General features: G+C 41.8%; 1 protein-coding gene across 2 annotated transcripts in view; it reads right to left on the reverse strand.

Moving 5' to 3' along the window:
* Positions 1-347: 347 nt before the first annotated feature.
* tns3 (tensin 3) overlaps positions 348-20000 on the reverse strand; it is a 70223-nt gene continuing 50570 nt past the window's right edge. The window contains exons 15-28 of one of the 2 annotated variants that reach the window (XM_083659824.1): positions 19468-19625; positions 18262-18388; positions 18065-18148; positions 14704-14842; positions 13929-14521; positions 13685-13771; positions 6501-6632; positions 4763-4858; positions 4459-4536; positions 3547-3624; positions 2953-3121; positions 2778-2846; positions 2319-2348; positions 348-2179 (exon numbers count right to left, since the gene is read on the reverse strand). In XM_083659824.1, the coding sequence (XP_083515950.1) occupies positions 2035-2179; positions 2319-2348; positions 2778-2846; positions 2953-3121; positions 3547-3624; positions 4459-4536; positions 4763-4858; positions 6501-6632; positions 13685-13771; positions 13929-14521; positions 14704-14842; positions 18065-18148; positions 18262-18388; positions 19468-19625 (1985 nt within the window). In that variant the 3' untranslated portion in view covers positions 348-2034. Of the gene's footprint in view, positions 2180-2318; positions 2349-2777; positions 2847-2952; positions 3122-3546; positions 3625-4458; positions 4537-4762; positions 4859-6500; positions 6633-13684; positions 13772-13928; positions 14522-14703; positions 14843-18059; positions 18149-18261; positions 18389-19467; positions 19626-20000 lie in introns of both variants that reach the window. The other variant, XM_083659823.1, reaches the window with a different exon arrangement.

Below are 20000 nucleotides of genomic sequence, written 5' to 3' on the forward strand. Positions count from 1 at the left end.
ATTCAGGTTAATGGACACTTCCTGTAAGATAATTTTGCATTTATGGGATAGAAAATAATTTACTTTTTGTGCTTTTTACACTGTAAAAAACAGTGCCATAATGTAAACAAACTGACATTCACAGGGTTACAATTCTGCGTAGGAATGAAATGTTGGTCCCTATGATGAGGAGGGTAATGTTGGTAATGAAGAAAAAATATTTATTTTTTGAATGTTTGAATCTTGCGCACTCTCGTCAGGTTAGAGGACACAATTAGTTCAAGTGTACACAGAACTCCGATGGTGCACAAGGGTTTGAATAAATTGACAGATGAAGTGACTTTTCCCTTTTTGTTTATTTACAGAGCACATCAAACATTGCATTCCAAATATACAAAATGAACTGTTCATGTTGCGGGTTATAGACAAGAGGCACAATACAATGTATCACTCGCATGAGCTAGTATATATAGGTGTGAGGTACAGGTAGGTAACGAAAACGATAACATAAACAAATGTGTACATAATCAATGGAAGCATATCAACAAAGCTTTATTGTGGGTGGTCCCTCTACACACAAAGCACAAGGGAATGCATATTTTCATGGTCATCATCTCATACACAATTTTGCACGTTGATAACTGGTGGGGAAATAAGCCGCTACACTGTATCTTAATCCCAGAACAAGTGTATTGTATATGTCATTGACAGATGACTTACTGGGTGTAGTGTATATCGTGTCCTAAATTTATTAGCACACTTCATAACCGAGCACTTTTCTTTCTTGAAAGAACTTATAAAGTTCTGCATTTACAACATTTTTGTTCTACCAACACTGATGCCTCCATCTAAAAAAATAAAAAAAATACAAAGTGATGTATACTGATATATTTTTTGACACTGAGACATTCCAATGCAGTTAGTGGCAATACGCTCCCAAATGGAGGACAATACAAAACACTAATTTGGCAGCGGTGAGAGGAATGCCACTCGCATTGTTTTCGACACAAAGTACTGATGCGTTTTTAAAACCAACTCATGTCAACTCAATATATATATATATTAGGGTTTACTTAAAATATTTTTTTCTATGGTTTTATTCATTTCAACACACTCACACATTTCACGATAGCTTTCAAAGTGGTCGTATTCACATACGTACATCATAGCAGAATGGAAGACAATTATTTAACATAAACGTGTCATGGAGACACATGGGTTTCCGAGAGGCCAAATACATAATGCACATGTATGCGATGGATTAAAAAAATAAAATTTTACTTTGCATAGATAAAGTAAGGATAATCCTGCAGCATGTATACTTACAGATATAGTCGTTCCAGAACTCTCCCACCTTTTACATATGGGCTGCTCTTACAGATATAGTCATTCCAGAACTCCCACCTTTTACATGTGGGCTGCTCTTGTTTAAACGTCCCAAGTAATTGTCTCAATCCTGCTCCACTAAGGTAGGATAGATGCAGCCAGCGTGGAGGAGCTTCTACAATGGTTACCACTTTACACAATGTGAATAGCTTGAATAGAATTTGTTTTGGTTAAATATGACAAAAGACACAGTCTTACATGCAACAATACTGGGGTTTCTTAATTTATCCACAAATAGCTGTGAGGATTAGAAAACCAGCCATTGTACGATGGATACAGGATATGTTCAGAATTAATATTTCAAACTGCAGTAACACAAGACACGGTTGTAAAACAGTAGCAAAAGGTTACACATATCTCTTTGTGACTTTCTGAGTTGGCTTCCTTACAGTTCATTTCGAGGAAAAAGTGTCTTCACTCGGAATGGGAGTGCATCCTGTTGAACGATGTCACTGAATGTCCTGGAGCTGCTCAGTGTAAACACACAGGGTTCACGTCCAGTCAACACCGTCTTCCGCGCTTACACTTTTAGAGAACTCCATCGTTCCTCTCCAGCCCTCGAGTCTGCTTACCTCCTGTTTCAGCCGGTTCAGTCCAAGGCACCGCCTACTTACTCTTCCGAGAGCCAATCATCACTCCTGTTTCAGCCCGTTCAGTTCAAGGCACCGCCTACTTACTCTTCTGAGAGCCAATCATCACTTTGGAGACAAAGTTGACGATGGCGCTAGCCGGCTGCTCGGGGTCGTGCTCGGCGAACAGGTGACACACATTGTCCATGGCACTGCCGCTTTTCCTCGCCACAAAGCCGAAGATCCTGCAGAGGTGGAGGAAACTCCTTAACGACACTGTCCTCCATCTCAAACAGACCAAATCCCCTTTAAAATAATTGATTTATGTGATAACCACCAAATAAATAAAGCTAGTGGTGTTCTGGTTGTACCAGAATAACTTACTTTGCCGATGTGCAGCCATCTTTTCTCCACCTACGATGAGAGGGTAACGAGCATGTTACTAGTTTGTTAGAGCTTGTCGGTTACTTTGTAGCTGAATGCTGTATTTACAATTAGTACTGAGGAAGTTGATTTTCTTGTGGATTGAGTTTGTTGATATTCCTTGCTTGTGTTTCTTGCCAGTGTTTGAATCAAGTTATCTATTAAACATTTTGTCATAGCAGGCTATATATAGGCTGGGCCAGAGCAATTTATAGAGAGAGTGGCGTCAACGGAGGACCAAAATGCGTGACTCATTAGCCAATGAACAGCCAGGAAGGGGTCTCGCGCTACTTTTGAATGCTAAAATAAAGCCGATAATGTACAATTTGATGTCGCGCCTCTTCTATATATACGGCTCTGGGCTGGGCTAACTAAGTCCTTAAATGGCATGTGTCAAAATGTTGAATCGGCATTACTCACTTTCTATCTTGAGGGTCCAATGCACAGTATATGACTGTGTTGACAGCGTAGTGCCTCCTGAAGAAGAGTCTAAAAAAAGAAGAAGATGGAGGGTTGGTTGATATCATATATGATCAGATATGTCTTTATATGAGTGTGCACACGTGCACGGTGCATGTGTGTGTGTGGTACGCACTTCCTCTGGTTGTCGGTGAGGGTGATGCCCTGGGAGGAGACCTTGAAGTGGACCACGGTGGAGGTGGGCCGGGGCTCGGAGCTCAGAGTCATGCTGGTGGCTTTCTGCACCGCCTGGATGCCCGTGAGGGACTCCATCTCCACCGAGCCCAGGTACCACACGTTGCAGGCTGCCGGGCCAGACGGAGAAAATCCAATTAAACTCCAGTTCAACTCAGACTCACTTTAATCACTACCGTAGTTGCAATAACTGTACAGCAATTTGCCTTGGTGACTTTGAGCAGAGACATCATTGAAAACTTCCCAGAGTCCCACAGGACAGAACATGGAACAAGAACAACATACGTAGGTATACTATGTATATGACTATGAGTGTGACTGTACATGTAGAGATTCAACATTAAATATTCAAGATTACTGTATCATCTCAGAATTGTGTGTGCTCTTCTATTTTAGTACATGTCAGCTATTAGATTTTGAAGCCCTTCAACCACCACCAAAGATATAATCAAATTCCACCCATGGAGTTGTTTGCCTCATTGCTCAGTCATCATGGCTATTCATAGCGAGTGATCCTAGATGTTTAGATGATTACCTGCTCCCTGTTTGAGGAGCTCAGCAGCAGAGTTGGTGACTGATTGTGAGGTATTCTCCACAATATCCTCCAGGGGATCTGAGAACAAAACAAAACCAAATGCATCATCAGCAAGATTCTTCGGTGAAGAGCATCACTGCTACATGAAGCACATTGCTACTTTGAACATTGAACTGCAGCTCAACCTCCATCTACCACCACCATCCTCTAGCACTGCCTGACTTTGCAAATTGAGCCGCAACTCTGTCGTACCGTTTACATGTTGCCAATCTTCTGCTACTATTGTATTGTTGTATTTTTGTAATCATGTTATAATTTTAATGTAATGTATTTTTTATTGCATCTATGGGAGTCGCAACCTAATTTCGTGGTAACTGGCTGGTATAGCAACAATAAAGATATTCAATTCAATTTGAAAAGTGCACTCAGTAGAGTGCAGATCTCCGCCAGGCTCCATTACGCCTAACCATAACCATACCCAACCTAAACCTAACCCCAGCTGTGAAGGGCACCGCGACAGGAAACACTGATCTGATGGGGGAACAGACTTGGACACAACACCTGTTAACATGGTGTCAGGCCAAGGTACTTATCCCCGATCGGAAGTGTAAGAAGGAAGAAGAAAAATAAATAAATATATACATACATAAAATTACTACATAAACAGACAGACAGACAGACAATGATCGGTCTACCCAAGTTAAATTAGTTTAGTAATTTTATAATTTATTCAGACAAGGTGAATGGAGATTGGGCGTGTGTGTGTGTGTGTGTGTGTGTGTGTGTGTGTGTGTGTGTGTGTGTGTGTGTGTGTGTCTGCCTGTTTGTCTGTTTATCTCCCCAACAGGTTGGACAATCAATCTGAAACTGCACATTAGCCTCATTAAGCATTGTGTGTGTGTGAACTCTCACCTCTGTCGGGTATGATCAGTTTGCAGGGAAGGGCCAAGGGGGTGATTGAATGTTGACAGACCAGCGCAGTTAAGCTTCCTGTAAAAGAGCACACATCAAAGCAGTTGCAGTTAATCTGTCATCATGTCACGATGCTGCACATGAAGTTTACTGAACAGCAGCCGCATGCACGATGCACCAGTGACCAGGAGAGGGCAGTATTGTGCACGGGCCTCTTGATCTGCGGTGTAGTAAGGGCAGCCTTATAACCAGCGGGTGTCACTGTTGTGAACCGACCAGTACAGCAGACAGAGTGGACACTCACCAAAGTAGGGCTCATTGGGGCAACCCTTCAACCGAACTCCCTTCTGCGTACACTCGATCAGGAAGTGGCGCACTAGTTCATTGGCTAGATCTCCTCCTGTCAGAAACAAAGAGAATAAAAAGGAGAATAGATATGAGAGGTCATGTCTCCCTCACAATAGCACGAGTCTGCTTTCTGTCCGAGCCAAAATGTGTTCCTCTCTCTGACAGCCCTTGTTCGCTTTGACCTAAATAGCAGTTCCGTGCGTACGCCTCGAGTCCAAAACGAGTAATTTCCCAGCCTGCGAGAGTTACATAAAGCATATTCAATCGCCACATTCAATCGCTGCACAGATTAATGGGATTATGATCGAACAGAAGCGCCTCCGAGGGGGCAGGAGCGGAGTCTAATGTGAGGAATGTCTCGACACAAAAGGGCTCGGAGAGAGGCCCTCTCCTTAAGGTGGGGTTGGGTTTCACACTGTGAAGGAGCCACAAAGCCCTGAGCTGAGAGTGTGGAGAAGGACCGTGTCATGATGTCACCACAGGTGCCACTGGACCGCAAAAGGGGGCTGAAGGCAGACAAAGGGACAGGTGTGAGGAGGGGGGGGGGGAACTGAACGATTGTGCTGGACTGGGCGGTCCAGGGCAGAGGTGACCCTTATGTGTTATTTTTTGGCGAGAAAAGGTATCTTAACTTGTTTCCTGTTGCTAAGGGATGTAATGTCCTTGTTGCTAAGGGATGTAATGTCCTTGTTGCTAAGGGATGTAATGTCCTTGTTGCTAAGGGATGTAATGTCCTTGTTGCTAAGGGATGTAATGTCCTTGTTGCTAAGGGATGTAATGTCCTTGTTGCTAAGGGATGTAATGTCCTTGTTGCTAAGGGATGTAATGTCCTTGTTGCTAAGGGATGTAATGTCCTTGTTGCTAAGGGATGTAATGTCCTTGTTGCTAAGGGATGTAATGTCCTTGGGCCCATTTTTTGGAGGAGAGAAATAGATGTGAGGGACCTCAATCGGTCAGTCTTTGTTTTCACATTGAAAAAAGGCCAAAGAATGCTGGCTAGGAGTGTTTGGGCCAGTTCCTCTTGAAGTCCCTCACACTTTGTTTTAGTTCCAAGAGGAGTTCCCCCCTTAATGAATATGCTAAACAAACAAACAAACAAACAAAAAGACAAAGCAGGAAATAAATGAAGGTAGCAGCATGATGTGGACTCCCCTCCTCCATATACATCAGGTGAAGGAAGCTATGTGGGGCAGGGACCTTCCCTGGAGGAGAGGCCCAGGGATCAATGCAGGCTTATAGACCCGGCACATCCATTGTTAGGAGGTGAAACATTAGCTGCACATCTAAGACTACCTGGCAATAGGGGTCGCTCTGGCTATATCGTGGTAGTGCCCAGGAGAGAGACCCAGAGCGAGGGACTCTCACACAGGAACAGAGGCAGAACTCTCAGGTTCCAGGCACGGAGGCAAGTACAGAGGTGTGTAACCGTAGAGGGCTTTGTGATGTGTGATTCACAACATGTCCCTTCTGTTGCTCTAATCCCCAATATTTCATCTCGCATCATACAGAGAACAAGGCATGGTTCACCCAGGAAGCATTGAGAAGATTCCTGGCTGTCAGATATGCAGACAGTCAGGCTCCTTTCTCCTTCCTGCCTCACAATGCAGACTCAATAAGTGTTAAGCACGTCAATTAAAATGTCAGCTTGGAGGTCCTCCTTTTTTTGTGCACATGGCCCGCATCATCTACTGTACCTTTCTTAGTCTGCTGGAGGACCGAGGGTGGTGGCGTGGCCACCTTCATGGCCAGCCCATAGGCCCCTCTGAAGGAGTGGCTGTCCCGCACGATGAAGCAGCCCGGCTCCTTGTCCTTCAGGACTGAAATGGCTGAGTGAAGATAAACACAATGACATACTGAGTGTAGAGAAACACAATGACATACTGAGTGTAGAGAAACACAATGACATACTGAGTGAAGAGAAACACAATGACATACTGAGTGTAGAGAAACACAATGACATACTGAGTGTAGAGAAACACAATGACATACTGAGTGTAGAGAAACACAATGACATACTGAGTGTAGAGAAACACAATGACATACTGAGTGTAGAGAAACACAATGACATACTACTGAGTGTAGAGAAACACAATGACATACTGAGTGTAGAGAAACACAATGATATACTGAGTGTAGAGAAACACAATGATATACTGAGTGTAGAGAAACACAATGATATACTGAGTGTAGAGAAACACAATGACATACTGAGTGTAGAGAAACACAATGACATACTACTGAGTGAAGAGAAACACAATGACATACTACTGAGTGTAGAGAAACACAATGACATACTGAGTGTAGAGAAACACAATGACATACTGAGTGTAGAGAAACACAATGACATACTGAGTGTAGAGAAACACAATGACATACTGAGTGTAGAGAAACACAATGACATACTACTGAGTGTAGAGAAACACAATGACATACTGAGTGTAGAGAAACACAATGACATACTACTGAGTGTAGAGAAACACAATGACATACTGAGTGTAGAGAAACACAATGACATACTGAGTGTAGAGAAACACAATGACATACTGAGTGTAGAGAAACACAATGACATACTGAGTGTAGAGAAACACAATGACATACTACTGAGTGTAGAGAAACACAATGACATACTGAGTGTAGAGAAACACAATGACATACTACTGAGTGTAGAGAAACACAATGACATACTGAGTGTAGAGAAACACAATGATATACTGAGTGTAGAGAAACACAATGATATACTGAGTGTAGAGAAACACAATGATATACTGAGTGTAGAGAAACACAATGACATACTGAGTGTAGAGAAACACAATGACATACTACTGAGTGAAGAGAAACACAATGACATACTACTGAGTGTAGAGAAACACAATGACATACTGAGTGTAGAGAAACACAATGACATACTGAGTGTAGAGAAACACAATGACATACTGAGTGTAGAGAAACACAATGACATACTGAGTGTAGAGAAACACAATGACATACTACTGAGTGTAGAGAAACACAATGACATACTGAGTGTAGAGAAACACAATGACATACTACTGAGTGTAGAGAAACACAATGACATACTGAGTGTAGAGAAACACAATGACATACTGAGTGTAGAGAAACACAATGACATACTGAGTGTAGAGAAACACAATGACATACTACTGAGTGTAGAGAAACACAATGACATACTGAGTGAAGAGAAACACAATGACATACTGAGTGTAGAGAAACACAATGACATACTGAGTGTAGAGAAACACAATGACATACTACTGAGTGTAGAGAAACACAATGACATACTGAGTGTAGAGAAACACAATGACATACTGAGTGTAGAGAAACACAATGACATACTGAGTGAAGATAAACACAATGACATACTGAGTGTAGAGAAACACAATGACATACTGAGTGAAGATAAACACAATGACATACTGAGTGTAGAGAAACACAATGACATACTGAGTGAAGATAAACACAATGACATACTGAGTGAAGATAAACACAATGACATACTGAGTGTAGAGAAACACAATGACACACTGAGTGTAGAGAAACACAATGACATACTGAGTGTAGAGAAACACAATGACATACTGAGTGTAGAGAAACACAATGACATACTACTGAGTGTAGAGAAACACAATGACATACTGAGTGTAGAGAAACACAATGACATACTGAGTGTAGAGAAACACAATGACATACTGAGTGTAGAGAAACACAATGACATACTGAGTGAAGAGAAACACAATGACATACTGAGTGTAGAGAAACACAATGACATACTGAGTGTAGAGAAACACAATGACATACTGAGTGTAGAGAAACACAATGACATACTGAGTGAAGAGAAACACAATGACATACTGAGTGTAGAGAAACACAATGACATACTGAGTGTAGAGAAACACAATGACATACTGAGTGTAGAGAAACACAATGACATACTACTGAGTGTAGAGAAACACAATGACACACTGAGTGTAGAGAAACACAATGACATACTGAGTGAAGAGAAACACAATGACATACTACTGAGTGTAGATAAACACAATGACATACTACTGAGTGTAGATAAACACAATGACATACTGAGTGTAGAGAAACACAATGACATACTGAGTGAAGAGAAACACAATGACATACTACTGAGTGTAGAGAAACACAATGACATACTACTGAGTGTAGATAAACACAATGACATACTGAGTGTAGAGAAACACAATGACATACTACTGAGTGTAGATAAACACAATGACATACTGAGTGTAGAGAAACACAATGACATACTGAGTGAAGATAAACACAATGACATACTGAGTGTAGAGAAACACAATTACATACTACTGAGTGTAGAGAAACACAATGACATACTGAGTGTAGAGAAACACAATGACATACTACTGAGTGTAGAGAAACACAATGACACACTGAGTGTAGAGAAACACAATGACATACTGAGTGTAGAGAAACACAATGACATACTACTGAGTGTAGAGAAACACAATGACATACTGAGTGTAGAGAAACACAATGACATACTACTGAGTGTAGAGAAACACAATGACATACTACTGAGTGAAGAGAAACACAATGACATACTGAGTGTAGAGAAACACAATGACATACTGAGTGAAGAGAAACACAATGACATACTACTGAGTGTAGAGAAACACAATGACATACTGAGTGTAGAGAAACACAATGACATACTGAGTGTAGAGAAACACAATGACATACTGAGTGTAGAGAAACACAATGACATACTGAGTGTAGAGAAACACAATGACATACTGAGTGTAGAGAAACACAATGACATACTACTGAGTGTAGAGAAACACAATGACATACTGAGTGAAGAGAAACACAATGACATACTACTGAGTGTAGAGAAACACAATGATATACTGAGTGTAGAGAAACACAATGACATACTGAGTGTAGAGAAACACAATGACATACTGAGTGTAGAGAAACACAATGACATACTACTGAGTGTAGAGAAACACAATGACATACTGAGTGTAGAGAAACACAATGACATACTACTGAGTGTAGAGAAACACAATGACATACTGAGTGTAGAGAAACACAATGACATACTGAGTGTAGAGAAACACAATGACATACTGAGTGTAGAGAAACACAATGACATACTGAGTGTAGAGAAACACAATGACATACTGAGTGAAGAGAAACACAATGACATACTGAGTGTAGAGAAACACAATGACATACTGAGTGTAGAGAAACACAATGACATACTGAGTGTAGAGAAACACAATGACATACTGAGTGTAGAGAAACACAATGACATACTGAGTGTAGAGAAACACAATGACATACTGAGTGTAGAGAAACACAATGACATACTGAGTGAAGAGAAACACAATGACATACTGAGTGAAGAGAAACACAATGACATACTACTGAGTGTAGAGAAACACAATGACATACTGAGTGTAGAGAAACACAATGACATACTGAGTGTAGAGAAACACAATGACATACTGAGTGTAGAGAAACACAATGACATACTGAGTGAAGAGAAACACAATGACATACTACTGAGTGTAGAGAAACACAATGACATACTGAGTGAAGATAAACACAATGACATACTACTGAGTGTAGAGAAACACAATGACATACTGAGTGTAGAGAAACACAATGACATACTGAGTGAAGATAAACACAATGACATACTGAGTGTAGAGAAACACAATGACATACTACTGAGTGTAGAGAAACACAATGACATACTACTGAGTGTAGATAAACACAATGACATACTGAGTGTAGAGAAACACAATGACATACTACTGAGTGTAGATAAACACAATGACATACTGAGTGTAGAGAAACACAATGACATACTGAGTGAAGATAAACACAATGACATACTGAGTGTAGAGAAACACAATTACATACTACTGAGTGTAGAGAAACACAATGACATACTGAGTGTAGAGAAACACAATGACATACTACTGAGTGTAGAGAAACACAATGACACACTGAGTGTAGAGAAACACAATGACATACTGAGTGTAGAGAAACACAATGACATACTACTGAGTGTAGAGAAACACAATGACATACTGAGTGTAGAGAAACACAATGACATACTACTGAGTGTAGAGAAACACAATGACATACTACTGAGTGAAGAGAAACACAATGACATACTGAGTGTAGAGAAACACAATGACATACTGAGTGAAGAGAAACACAATGACATACTACTGAGTGTAGAGAAACACAATGACATACTGAGTGTAGAGAAACACAATGACATACTGAGTGTAGAGAAACACAATGACATACTGAGTGTAGAGAAACACAATGACATACTGAGTGTAGAGAAACACAATGACATACTGAGTGTAGAGAAACACAATGACATACTACTGAGTGTAGAGAAACACAATGACATACTGAGTGAAGAGAAACACAATGACATACTACTGAGTGTAGAGAAACACAATGATATACTGAGTGTAGAGAAACACAATGACATACTGAGTGTAGAGAAACACAATGACATACTGAGTGTAGAGAAACACAATGACATACTACTGAGTGTAGAGAAACACAATGACATACTGAGTGAAGAGAAACACAATGACATACTACTGAGTGTAGAGAAACACAATGACATACTACTGAGTGTAGAGAAACACAATGACATACTGAGTGAAGAGAAACACAATGACATACTACTGAGTGTAGAGAAACACAATGACATACTGAGTGTAGAGAAACACAATGACATACTGAGTGTAGAGAAACACAATGACATACTACTGAGTGTAGAGAAACACAATGACATACTGAGTGTAGAGAAACACAATGACATACTACTGAGTGTAGAGAAACACAATGACATACTGAGTGTAGAGAAACACAATGACATACTGAGTGTAGAGAAACACAATGACATACTACTGAGTGTAGAGAAACACAATGACATACTGAGTGTAGAGAAACACAATGACATACTACTGAGTGTAGAGAAACACAATGACATACTACTGAGTGTAGAGAAACACAATGACATACTGAGTGAAGAGAAACACAATGACATACTACTGAGTGTAGAGAAACACAATGACATACTGAGTGTAGAGAAACACAATGACATACTGAGTGTAGAGAAACACAATGACATACTACTGAGTGTAGAGAAACACAATGACATACTGAGTGTAGAGAAACACAATGACATACTACTGAGTGTAGAGAAACACAATGACATACTGAGTGTAGAGAAACACAATGACATACTGAGTGTAGAGAAACACAATGACATACTGAGTGTAGAGAAACACAATGACATACTGAGTGTAGAGAAACACAATGACATACTGAGTGAAGAGAAACACAATGACATACTGAGTGTAGAGAAACACAATGACATACTGAGTGTAGAGAAACACAATGACATACTGAGTGTAGAGAAACACAATGACATACTGAGTGTAGAGAAACACAATGACATACTGAGTGTAGAGAAACACAATGACATACTGAGTGTAGAGAAACACAATGACACACTGAGTGTAGAGAAACACAATGACATACTGAGTGTAGAGAAACACAATGACATACTGAGTGTAGAGAAACACAATGACATACTGAGTGTAGAGAAACACAATGACATACTGAGTGAAGAGAAACACAATGACATACTGAGTGAAGAGAAACACAATGACATACTACTGAGTGTAGAGAAACACAATGACATACTGAGTGTAGAGAAACACAATGACATACTGAGTGTAGAGAAACACAATGACATACTGAGTGTAGAGAAACACAATGACATACTGAGTGAAGAGAAACACAATGACATACTACTGAGTGTAGAGAAACACAATGACATACTGAGTGTAGAGAAACACAATGACACACTGAGTGTAGAGAAACACAATGACATACTGAGTGAAGATAAACACAATGACATACTACTGAGTGTAGAGAAACACAATGACATACTGAGTGTAGAGAAACACAATGACACACTGAGTGTAGAGAAACACAATGACATACTGAGTGTAGAGAAACACAATGACATACTACTGAGTGTAGAGAAACACAATGACATACTGAGTGTAGAGAAACACAATGACATACTGAGTGTAGAGAAACACAATGACATACTGAGTGTAGAGAAACACAATGACATACTGAGTGTAGAGAAACACAATGACATACTACTGAGTGTAGAGAAACACAATGACATACTGAGTGTAGAGAAACACAATGACATACTACTGAGTGTAGAGAAACACAATGACATACTGAGTGTAGAGAAACACAATGATATACTGAGTGTAGAGAAACACAATGATATACTGAGTGTAGAGAAACACAATGATATACTGAGTGTAGAGAAACACAATGACATACTGAGTGTAGAGAAACACAATGACATACTGAGTGTAGAGAAACACAATGACATACTGAGTGAAGAGAAACACAATGACATACTGAGTGTAGAGAAACACAATGACATACTGAGTGTAGAGAAACACAATGACATACTGAGTGTAGAGAAACACAATGACATACTGAGTGTAGAGAAACACAATGACATACTGAGTGTAGAGAAACACAATGACACACTACTGAGTGAAGAGAAACACAATGACATACTACTGAGTGTAGAGAAACACAATGACATACTACTGAGTGTAGAGAAACACAATGACATACTGAGTGTAGAGAAACACAATGACACACTGAGTGTAGAGAAACACAATGACATACTGAGTGAAGAGAAACACAATGACATACTGAGTGAAGAGAAACACAATAACACACAGTTTCAGTCATTTGATCACATTGAAACAAAAGACAGTGATTCGAAGCCTACCTTGATCCCTTGAGATATCTGGCTTGTACCAGAATTTCGACGTGTCTTGCACAAATTTGACAGTCAGCTGTTTGCTGGCCAGTACATCTGGAAAACACACATAATGATTAGCCGGTGTACCAAGCACCACTGTAGCAGTATTCATTCATGTGTGGTGAATCAAGCCGTGTGACACCTCATGCGGTCATTAGCTGCAGAATAACCAGGGTGCTTTGATAGCTGACTTTGATAGCTGCTAGCTCACCTGGTAAAGGCGAGGCTGTGCCTGGCATCTGAGCGGAGAGGTCAGGCAAGACGTTGGGGAAGGGAATGCTGAGGGAGCTCCCGCTGTGGGGGCTGGAGAAGCCACTGAGGGCTGGAGAGGCTGTTCCCAGGGAGTGGTCCCCATCCGACGCCCTCTTCTTCTCGGGCAGGAGCGGGGGCAGGAGCGGGGGCTGCGCATGGAGCGCCTGCTGCGACTGACTCGCTCCATCCATGGAGGTCAGAAGATCCCTGTCCATGCTTCCATTTCCCAGGAGAGAGGAGGTGGAGGGTGCGCAGTCTGTGCCATAGCCCAGGCCTGAGTCGTCCTGCTCGTCAAAGCTCTGAGCGGGGCTGTGGCTGAGGGCGTAGTGGGCCACGTGGCTCCGCTGGATGCTTCGGGGAGAGCTGTGGGCGTTGGGGGCGGGGTGAGGGTGGGGGTGGGGGTGAGGGTGGGGGTGGGCCAGGGGCGGAGAGTGGTGGCCATAGTCCAGTGACATGGAGTGTTGGGCTGGTTGTCTGGCAGAGGGGTAGCCGCTCAGGGAGGTGTGGCGGCTCAGGATGGGATGCTCTGGCCAGGCCTGGCCCATCAGTGGTCTTGAGGTGAGGGGGGGGGGGAAACAAAGCTTAAGGATCATAAAAGTAAATATGCAGAAAAGCTGCATCAACTTAGCCATTAGCCAATCAATTAGCAATCAATTAGCAATTAGCCATGAAGCCGTCATGTGTCAAAGTGTACACATATCTTCAAAGACTTTCCACTCGATGGACCTCTCTACCTTTCTGTCCGCTGGAGGGTCCCACCGATGGAGGCGGAGCGTGTGGCGCTTAGCAACCTGTGGCAGCTGAGGGAGGAGTCTGGCAAGCCGTCATCTGGTAGTCCGACGTGACCAATCATCTGGGAGTATCCCTGGGGCTCTGCGTGAGGGCGACAGTAAATAAAGACATGATGCTGCCCTAAACACACACACACACACATCGACAATCAGGGCGGAAGCTTCTGTTCCTCGTCAAGGTAGAGCTATTCTTTCATTTATTTAATATAAAGAAGAAACCAAATATGGGGTATAGGAAAGATATTAGTATGGGTCTGGAGAATGAAACTTCAAAAAGCGAAACAAAACTAAACTAAACTCTGTAACACCTATCGATGACACGATATGAAAACATGGTCACAGGGGATGGAGAAATCCCCTCGGCGAAGAGCTTTGGATCCCCCCCCCCCAATAACACATCCATCAACATTGGAATGAAAATGAAAACGCCGTCTGCTGCCTCGACCTCAGCTATCGATCTGTTATGAAGCAGATCACCACATTTAGCTCTGCCATAAACCACAGAGTCAACCAATCAGAGTCGACCAATCACAGTCAAACTGCAGCAGCAGCTCGGAATGCAAAGCCCTCCGACATCATTATCTAAAAGCTTTTGTTGAATCACATCAGAGCCTGGAGCCGTTGACAGCAAGCTGCCCCCAACTTGACAGCACGTCTTTCCATGTAGCTCTACTCTACCGCCAGACTTTCCATGGTTTACTTTTATGGGGCATGAGAGGTGCAACGCGGACAACAACAACTGCTTTCTGTTTGTCCCCATTTCCCCTCCGTGTGCGTGTGTGTGCGTGCGTGCGTGCGTGCGTGCGTGTGTGTGTGTGTGTGTGTGTACACTGTGATACGTTCATGGAGGAAGAGAAGGGTTTTTTTGTGCCAAGCTTCCTGGCGGTAACCATGGCGATGCGGCAGCAGTGAATGAAAGTGGGTGTCTGGAGTGGTGGAGAGCACAGTAAGCGGCGCTGCCACTCTTCAACAGCGCTCAGACACAGAGCGCTATAGAAACAGGCCAGTGAGGGGGTCACGATGGACAGCGGGGGGTCAGATGTGTAATGAGATCGTCCCCCTCTGTATGTGGGTAACCTTTGACCTCAGGGCCTAGTTTATATACCACACAGCTCCATACATCAACGTTTGTTGCTGTTTGGAGCCTTCTGTTGACATGGCAACGGCGTTATTGGAACATCTCTGAGAACGCCGTCCCCGTGTAAAGTAAGTAAACTATCACGACAATCAGAGTCTGATAACGACTTGCTAAGAATACATCATCTGCGATAAGTGCCCGCTATTAATGTAGCACATATTAATGAATCATTTGCGCATATTAAATAATTGAAAGACCCTCAAACTGACGGCCAGATGCATCGATTAACTCAAGTGGCAAGTGCTGCAAAGAAAACCGGCATTTTTTTATAGGGTTTTACTGGATTTTAATTCTGTAACAATGCAACCAATTTGCAGCAGTATGTCACTCATGTGAATCATTCATTTAAAGTTTAGTCCTATAAAGCTGCATCAATCCTGCTAGAAATAGACAGAATATAGGAAACCAGGTGTTTTTTACCTTCAAAATAAAATGATTAATCTATTACTGGGCAAATAAAAAAACAGAACAGTCGACTCACTATGAGTTAGTATTCGCTTTTCGAAGGTAGCAGATATTCCTCCAATTTGTCTGTGTTCTGTGTATTTCGGATCTCACACAAAAAACGTTGCCATTATTGTGAAGGTGCTAGCCAGAAGATTCAGTTTTCTAATTTAGTCTTTGCCCACTTAGTCATTATATCCACATTACTGATGATTATTTATCAAAAATCTCATTGTGTCAATATTTTGTGAAAGCACCACAGTCGTCATCCCTACAATATTGTCGCAATATCAATATATGATCGATAGGTATTTGGTCAAAACATTGTGATGTTTGATTTTGTCCATATCGCCCAGCCCTAGCAGCTGTATATTTTAAAACAGGGAAGGAAACCCTGTCTTTGCGTTTTAAGAAAAGCGCTTGCGACATCATTATGGCTTTGACTTACAACTGAACATTTCCCCACTTTGTAGAAAATACAAAGATCTATATAGTCACTATATAGATCTTTGTATTGGGGATAGTGTGTATCGCCATCCAGCCTAAAAATGGAGATATGATTTTCGGTCCATATCGCCCAGCTCTATTATCTAGTAGATAGTTCTTTGATAAAGAGCAAGTAAACAATGATTCTGTAAAATGACATAAAAAGTCCACAAATTGCAGTGGTACACAAAGTGCTGTAAAAACATAAGTCGCCCCCATCGTTGAGAACAATGCTGTGCCCAGGGTGTGTTCCACCACAGACAAACACCACAGCTAAAGCATCCACACTAAGAGAAACAAAAACTGCTCCGTTTTCATCCCGAAGAACATCGCTATTATGTCTAAAAAAGTTTTCATCTGGGGATGTAAACCACGCAGACATTCTCCACAAACCAAACATGGGAAGCCGACACTGGTTAGGATTCAGGAATCTCCCTGTGCAGCCATTCATGAGGCGTCCTGCCTCATTTCTCAAAACCGCTAAAATTCCACAAACAACAATGTAAGCTCTATTATCTTACATATATATATACATACACACATATATATATAAAGCTCAAGTTAAAGGGTTTGCACACAAACAACAGACTTAATTTGCTTCCTTCACAGGCCCCTCTGTTCATTATTTGACTTCCCACAATGAGGTGCCTCAATTCTAAAGGCTCATTCAAAAAGGTCAGGCAACCCATATTTAGGCTTCACAATGGAGTGACATTTCTGTGTTTTCAATATATATATATATATACTGTACCACCTCAATGTCAATGGAAAACAGATTTTCTTTCCTATGGTTCTGTTTTCTCATGACATTACATTATGTCATTTAGCAGACGCTTTTGTCCAAAGCGACTTACACAATATCACATTTTGTCAACAGTAGAGAAAACAACTATGCAACACAATCTAAGACAGCTAAGACATTTTGATGGCCTACAGTAGCACTTTGTAGAAAGTAGTTTGAGAAGGAATAAGTCACATGTAACATAGTAACATTATTCTATTTTTCTTTATGAAAAGATGTTAGTTCAAGAAGGGCCCAGGTGTAGCCTGAACAGGTGACTTTTTTTGTCTCTGCCGAAAGATGGGCAGTTTCATGTTTATTCTGAGCCCCCAGTGTTCAGATTACCGTAATAATAATTCAGACTATTTTCTTCACCCTAAATGAAGAATCATATATTACAGCTATATGTGATGCTTTGTTTTCTCAAACTAGTCTATTCCTAAATATGACCTTACCATGTTCTGTTCTGTAGCCGCCATAAGACTGGATGCTAGGAGACGGCGTTTGCCTGAGGTGAGTGAATTCCGACATATTTTTCACTGGAAAACAAAAGCAAAATGAGGATCGAGTTAAAAGAAAACCACGTTCACAAATACACGTTCAATCATAAAGAAATGTGTGATTTACAACGACGGGAGTGGAACATACTTACCATACGGTGTGGGCGGAGAGATGGGGAAGCCAGGAGTGGGCGGAGTCATGTCACTCCCAGCCTCAACTCCGCTGTCCACGTCCGGGCCCCTGTAGTCAACACTGTCACTCCTGTACAACATGCCATGCTGTGTGACACACACACACACACACACACACACACACACACACACGCACGCACGCACACACACACACACACACACACACACACACACACACACACACACACACACACACAAATATGGTAAAACCATGCATGTGAGGTTGCGCACAGAGTAGGATGTCATACATCACCAAGCAGATAATGCACATGCTGTTCCCCACCAGTACAGGGATGTAGTTCCTTGTGTCAGTCAGTAAAGAAAAAGTGTAAAAAAAACATTTTGGACAAAACTCTATATTGAATAGATAGATATCCATATAGAGACAGACTTTGCCCAAGGAATCCAGCAATCAATGCATTTTGTTCCTATGATCTACAGTCACTGAGTTATGGCCTTTTAAAATGTTTGAATTAAACATCTGAAATTTTGCTATCGTGCCCCCTATAGGCGATTTTTTTTTTCTTCAAATAGTTAACTCAGAGTACATACCTACACACATAGAATAAGTTTGGTTGGCATAGGACAACCCGACCCGCGCCACGACAGTTGACCAAACTTTGGAAGTCAATTACTATATTATGAAAAGCGGTGTGAACTATTAAATAATTGCTATGGGACTTTTGTGCAGGACAGACCACACCACACGTGCTGATTGGACAGGAAGAAGAAGAAAAGTTTTGGACCAAATTCAAAATGGCGGAAAATCTTGTAGACGGAAATGGTTGGGGCCTATACGGATCGATGCAGAATGAACCAAGGAATCCATACGGTTCAGAAGTTATAGGCCAAAACATAAAAGTTGCTACAGCGCCACCATCTGATAAACATCGGGGTCTGGCCACCTGCCAAATGTGGTTGCTTTGGGACTTTACATTGGGACATTGTTGGGACATTACAGTGCGACGGACAAATGGACCAAGACCGATGCATCATCCCCATAGCCCCGCCCCCCCGACCGGGTGGGGGACAATAGACATGCTACAAGACACGTATGAACACAGCAGCATGCACTGATAAAAGTGTCATGCGTGTACATGTAGCATGTAGCATGTAGCGGTCACACCCATACGTGCACACACACTCACACACACATTGCATTATACCTGTGGCACACAGGGGGAGTATGTCCGTGGGGCCCTGTACTCCTCGTTGAGAGCCCACCCTGAGCTGCAGACACCTGGGCGGTCTGTGACATCACTTCCTTGGCGACTGAGACTCAGACTCCGCATGGCGTCTCCCCGCAGCTCGCTGGGCGGGACAGCTGGACACACACAGATGGACAGACAGGAGGGACAAGCAGGTCATTCAGTGCTGCTAACAGAGTACAAACATCACTGACTTCAAAGAAACAAAATCAATAATAACCAACTCAAATATAGTATATAGTGCACTCCTCTTATAGTGATCACCTTGGGACGGGTCAAATTGATCACTATAAGCGGATGATCGTTATAACAGATTTTTTTCTTTTTCTTTATTTCTCATGCAGATTAACATCTAACTGACATTTGTATATGTATGACATGAATACAGTGCATATAAAGTAAAGGAATGTTATTGACTTTAAAAATCCATACAGTAAGTTAGGCCTCCAGCTGTTTCAAACACAGCGTTCTCACGTAGACAGAGACACCAC

This window comes from Poromitra crassiceps (assembly GCF_964638095.1).
Source record: "Poromitra crassiceps genome assembly, chromosome: 23".
NCBI classification, from domain to species: Eukaryota; Metazoa; Chordata; class Actinopteri; order Beryciformes; family Melamphaidae; genus Poromitra; species Poromitra crassiceps.